The sequence below is a fragment of the Rhizopus microsporus genome (assembly GCF_002708625.1).
Source record: "Rhizopus microsporus ATCC 52813 unplaced genomic scaffold scaffold_10, whole genome shotgun sequence".
In the NCBI taxonomy this organism is placed as follows: Eukaryota; Fungi; Mucoromycota; class Mucoromycetes; order Mucorales; family Rhizopodaceae; genus Rhizopus; species Rhizopus microsporus.
The window spans coordinates 513,628-519,682 of NW_019671925.1; the positions used below are offsets into that span (position 1 = coordinate 513,628).

Consider the following 6,055-nt stretch of genomic DNA (forward strand, 5'->3'; position numbering starts at 1 on the left):
GCATACACTGCCACAGTGCGCGGCATGAAAAAGATCTTAAAAAATAGTATCAAGGCAACATCTTTTATTATATATTATCTGAAAATAAAGCGGTGCGTGCAAGAATCTCTTACCCCTTCACCTTCACCTTCGACCTTGACAACTGTTTGATCTTCGAATACGCAAAAATTCTCAAAGTGCGCAAAATTCAAACTTCACATGCGCAAAGTACAAGTTAAAAATCCAATATTGATCAACTAAAGCGATTTTTCTTCCGTATAAAATTACTTTATTAAAAGTAAACGTACACAATAAAAGGTATCTGTTTAGCAAAGTATATGCATTCAAGTATCTACAGGATTTTATGGGCCTACATTTTATCCGTTATTGACATGGAGTAATACTAAAAATAGCTGCAAGCTCCTGTTTTCTAAAGTAAGAAATCACTTCAATCCTCGGCTCATTGGTAGCCTTTAATGATATTAATAATAATAAATGTTTCAATTTCGAGGATTAAAGCGAATAGTAATATCAAATAGAATTGTCGTAAGTAGCAAAGAGTATGTTCTTGTCAATGTGTATAGTAGTTGATGCTTATTAATTTAAAGGAGAATATCATAGAGTATACTATGTTAAGCCGAATAATCAAATATTTCAAATAGAGCATCCGAAATCAAGGATTATATCAAGATAGGCATATGAATCTAGCTTATTTCGGCGCATAGTGCCGCTAGCGATCTATCAGGCTACTGTGGGCTTAAGAAAGAAGAAGTGGACCATACTATGATTATTGGTCTACTTTGACATGGTAAGAAGCCAACAGTTACTATTTATTACAATGTGGAAAGAAGAGAAGTCAACTAAAAGGAGGAGGTATATTAGATATATAAAAGATATGTGTGTCCGAATAAATAAAGGCGTTGATATAGTTTTTTTTGCTCACAAGTGTTTATTATTGTCATCTTTTGCCAGCAATAATCTATCAATGAATTTAATGTAAAAGTATTGGTAAACTGCATAATTAAGCGTTTGAAAAAGAAATTACAATACATGAAATGCTAGTTGATTTTCAGTTGTGAAAAGAGTGCAATAAAACGCTGTCTAGTTCATTATGTGCAAAGCTATCTGTAAACTTATTTGGCCGCATCTCAAATCAACCTGTTTAGCTTATTCTGGTTTAAAATTCTTCACATTGGGATCATATACCGTACAGTCCGATATGCCCAGTCGTCAAATATTTTGACTTTACAAATAGAGGCTCCTCCAAGATGGCCCAAGAATGTTTAATGGGTTTTGGAAAAGAAAGCTAAAAAGACAGGTTTACCGTTAAACGCAACCGACAGTCACTAACATTTTGAAGTCTCCATACAGATCTAGGAGTAGTAATAATTCTGCTTCCATCCACTGTGTAGGCTAATTCCCGAGGTTCTCTAAATAGCCAACAAATGATTAGAAACCGAACCAATCTTGGTAATTTCCTTTCGTAAAACGTAACATTGGCTTCCCATAGCCTTGAAAGTAACCAAAGAATCGCCTCTAACCACGAAGCCCAACAAAAAGTGGGATTTAACCGCTTGAAAATTATAAATACACGGCCAACAAAAAATGTAGCTCTGACAGCTTTATGACATCATGTATGCGCAACACACAATGTAGAAGTATATGAAGTTCGCGTCGGAAATCACATCAAGAGCCATAATATTCAAGATTTTCACTTCCTATATATGGTATCCCGTACGTCAGTTCCGTAATAGGTAGTATAAGAAAGCTTTATACAATTAATGGGTTTTGTGTTATTTAACTCAATATTGACTATTTTTTTAGACGGATGTTCTCCAGTACAAGGCTGTAATAAGAGGCATCCTTGCTGTTATAGAGATGATCATGTGTTTTCTTTTGGCTTCTTGGAAAGCCTATTTAGAGCAGCTTAAAGTATATCCTATGTGTGTATTTGTTCTAATAGAATAGTTGATTTCAAACTTTTAATAGACACTGCTTTCATACAACCCATATAAATATCGATAATAGCGAGTTTACTCTTTTTGTATCCATTTTTGAAGACTATGTGTAGCTGTTACAGCCAAGGTTGATAACTCTAAGATTGGTTTCAAGTCAGGGCAGAGTCAATAGAAATGAAGCAGTAACTAAAGAGAGTAGAGAAATATGAAGATGAGAAATATCAGTATAAGGTCACATTAAGTTGTATGGGATCAAAAAACATGAGATCTTTATTTTAAGCATATACTCTTGTCTAAAATGCCCATAACTTCAACATCACCTGAGACTTTTTCTCCCCCTTTAACCAATATTTTGAAGTCTCGGAACGATCTTTGTAAGGATTGCATAAAAATCATATGCCACTAAGAAAAGGTCGGCAGCTTAAAAATAAAGGAAGAGAAAGAAATATCTGATCCATCCAATGCGTTTAAATCGCTTATGGCGTGAGTTACTCAAGGAGAGATCAAAAGACGGATATTGCGTAAGCGCTAAAATAAATTAGCCGAATATTGGTATTGACCAACTTATCCGGTAATAAGAAACCAATCCTTTTTAATGCGTAACGGCATTTATTTGATCCCGACACTACGCATATATACACGGACTATTCCTACCTTTCTTTCTTTTTTTTTCTTGTAATCATTTATGAAAGTCAAGTCTAATATACACAAAACTACTACTACTACTGATCAACAGCAGCACACATTTATACCTTATTCTGTACATCAAAGGCAGAATGGTCAACAAGAAGAAAATAAAATCAATTCAGCTTACAGCGCAAGCTACAGTCAAGCATGTCTAATACTTCAAGCTATTCAAATGAATGGAAGGCGTAGGCTTAGCCCACAATGCGTTTGTAAGTTAAACATTTAGCCGATATCTCGATCACTCCATTCTAACCTAAAACTAGTACAACTTGCCACTTTTGTAACAAGAGCTTGGGAAGCAGATACTGAACAGGACACTATTGAAGGGATTTGCAAATTAATGAATAACTTACTCGATATGACACTACTTTGTCCTGAAATGAATCTTAATGAAGCACTGATACAGTTTTGCAAAAATACGACATCTACTCAGTCTGTATCTCCTAGCATTACTTTACTACTAGCCGTCGATTACATAAGCAGACTTAAACAGGTGCTTTTTATTATAGTAAAAGAGAAATGTAAAGCTAATTCTTTCCTTAGAAATATGGAAATATCAAAGGAACTAAAGGTTGCGGACAACGACTTATTCTAGTAGCATATATGATGGCATCGAAATATATGCACGTCAACTTGAAATCCATCATTAATGTATCCAACTCAACCACAGCAAAGACAACTACCAGTAATGACAATAGGAGCAGTAGCTGTAGCGATGGTGAATCATTCTCACCTACACTTCCGTTCTTAAATACAGTAAAAGATACCCTCACTTTCCCACATTTAAAAGAACAGATATTACCTTCACCTCCCACATCACCAAAAGCTCACTCAGACAGCGATCCAATGAATTATCATTATTTTTCACCCAAAAAGGTACCAGCAACTACACCGTCTAATCAATCGGCCTCTATACTAAGAATGGAACTGGAATTTCTCCATTTCCTAAATTATAACCTTTCTTTGAACGAAACAATGAAGTTGATCTACTGGGCACAAACATTTGACGATGAGCTTGACAGACGAGGCTACAGTTCTGGATATGAAGGTGATACTGATTAATTCTGCTTATATATACATATATACATATCTTTATATAAATACTAGTTAAATATCTAAATCCTCCCGAGAGAGAGGAAACTGTATTTGATACCATGTTTTAAAATAATAAAGTCTTTCTACAAAAGAATGCTACTTGCCATGTTGTAAATATTCTTTGACTGATGCATACATTTTACAAATGAAGTTGGTAAAAATAAAAGACTTCTAATCATATTGCTTTTATCTAGGATGTTAAATACTCATCCAGATATATAACGGCAAACTCTTTTGGTCTTTCTTTGACCATCAACATTTCGTGTAGGATCCATTGAAGCCAGAACGGTATTCTTTTATCCCTGTTGCTATATTTTCTCATCACTCCTGATCCTGGGATTTTCTTTCTATCGTAATAGAACGTGGGTAAAAACAAGTCTTGTATTTCATATCACTATTTATCTGCTTTTTGATTGACTTGATCCATGTTTCGTATTTTTTTTTGATCCATTGTATTCTTTTTTCCAATATTAATTAGTATATTTGCTACTTTTTGTTTTGCACTTTGGACCCTTTCATAGTACAAAAAAAATATTGTTTTTGAAAGACATAATGTTGTCGTGTGGGAAGTGTAGGCCATATAATGTAAAAACATGATATTTCGACTAGTTTTTGCTAACAAAGCCTGCAATCATTCTTTTGTTACTGTGTTCAACTTTATATTTTTTAAAAGTCAAACATGTTATCGACTAACAAAGTGGATTCTTTACTGAATATTACTAAAGTAAGATTAGAACAGAATAGAAAGTAGGATGTGTATGCTCTAGAATAGAATTTTATTATGATTTACAGTGCCTCCGGTTCCAAATAGCGCTTCTCAGAACTCAACATTTCTTGGCAATGTTTTAATAAGCTTAAAAGAAAATGAATCCCAAATGTATATAATTACAGTAGCTGTTGCAGGCCCCCATTAGTAAATAGTCCTTGTGGCTCTGCCAGGTTGCGGAAATACCCAAATTCTAATGCTCTGTACGTTTGGGTTTGGACATTTTTTTCTAGCCTAGCTTCTGCATATATTATGTCAAGATTCACCGCTTCTCCTGTTACTTTTTTCTGTTTGGGAACACATTCTTGAATGCAATAGTGTACTTGTTCATCAGTTTTTTTTTTTTTTGTCTGTATTTCATTATCAAACTGCTGTATAAAGTTTTGGCGTACACTACGCGCACGAGAGGATTAATATTACAAGCACTACCTGTAATGTTGTCAACAAACCTTTTCAATGTATGGCACCAAGCTAAACTTGCTCAGAGAACAGACACCTTTCCATGTATCTTGATGTGGAATATGACTTTTATAAAGTTTCAAAAAGAAAAAGGTAAAGTACTATATTATATTTTATACTGTCAGCTCTATCAACGAAGAGCCAAGGTCATTCAAGAGTAATTGTATATCAAAGGATATCCTACTGCACAGCCTTAGGTTAGGTAGACACTTTGGTAGTGTGAAGTTGTATAGTGACGTTACATGAAGTCCCCTAAGGAAGCGCCCGTAGCATTAGCCTTCTCATGAATTTCCTCGTGCGCGTAGTGTTCGCCGTCATTTGGGATGTTCAAAAGCGCAAGGTAATTTCGAAAAGCGCTATTTGGAACGGGAGGTACTGCATGCAATACCGATGCTCGATCCGGAGAAATTCGATGCAGCATCATGTGACCTTTTTTTCTAATCCTCTCCCCAAGTTTTTCTCTCTCTTTTCTCTACTGTGAGAAAAAAAAAAAGTTATCTTCCAATTACTAACATCATAGTAAACTATTATTCATTTTCATTTTCTTTGGGAAGCAGCAATCTAAATGTTTCCCTAGTTCTTTTCTATATTTTCAAAAGCGTATATTTGGTCTTATACATAAAATATATCTATAACAAGAATTAAATGACGTACTCTTTAAAATTGCCAAGTTGTTCAAAAAGACTAAATGAAATTATGCTTAAATTATTAGTAATGTGCAGGAGACGTGCCTTTCCTATGGCCACAAACGAGTTGATTAGCATAAAGTTACGTGCATTAATCCTGACATACTGTTGTATAATGTGTGATAATAAGTAAGCCAAAAAAAGAGAGATATTCTTAACAACAATAGAGCATTCCTCATTATATAAAGAGTTGTTCCAGTTTACAATAAAGATGCATGTAATGATCGCTGATAGTGAGTGGCATAATAAGACGCATACTGTTTCTCCTCATTTATTTTGTTATGCATGAACAAACAACAATACACACAATTAAGAGAGAGCTCTAGAAAATTCCTTACGTTAGCTACAATGTACAAGATAGCATGACCTAGGACAAAGAGACGATCGTCATGGCTAATGCGTCTGTTTTTTTTTTTTTTTTTTTT

The 6,055-nt window shown here is 34.5% G+C and overlaps 1 protein-coding gene across 1 annotated transcript; it reads left to right on the top strand.

The window, feature by feature from the left end:
- Positions 1 to 2,810: 2,810 nt before the first annotated feature.
- RHIMIDRAFT_256068 (uncharacterized protein) lies at positions 2,811 to 3,898 on the top strand. Its single transcript, XM_023611208.1, has 2 exons — positions 2,811 to 3,117; positions 3,168 to 3,898. Exons 1-2 carry the CDS (start codon positions 2,983 to 2,985, stop codon positions 3,684 to 3,686), a joined length of 654 nt encoding a protein of 217 aa, XP_023465439.1. The 5' UTR covers positions 2,811 to 2,982; the 3' UTR covers positions 3,687 to 3,898.
- Positions 3,899 to 6,055: the final 2,157 nt, after the last annotated feature.

Excerpts from the sequence above, each read along its gene's own strand:
- RHIMIDRAFT_256068 (XM_023611208.1), top strand. The coding sequence starts at position 2,983 with ATGACACTACTTTGTCCTGAAATGAATCTTAATGAAGCACTGATACAG. Across the intron at positions 3,118-3,167 it reads ACATAAGCAGACTTAAACAG|AAATATGGAAATATCAAAGG; the intron begins GTGCTTTTTATT and ends TTCTTTCCTTAG.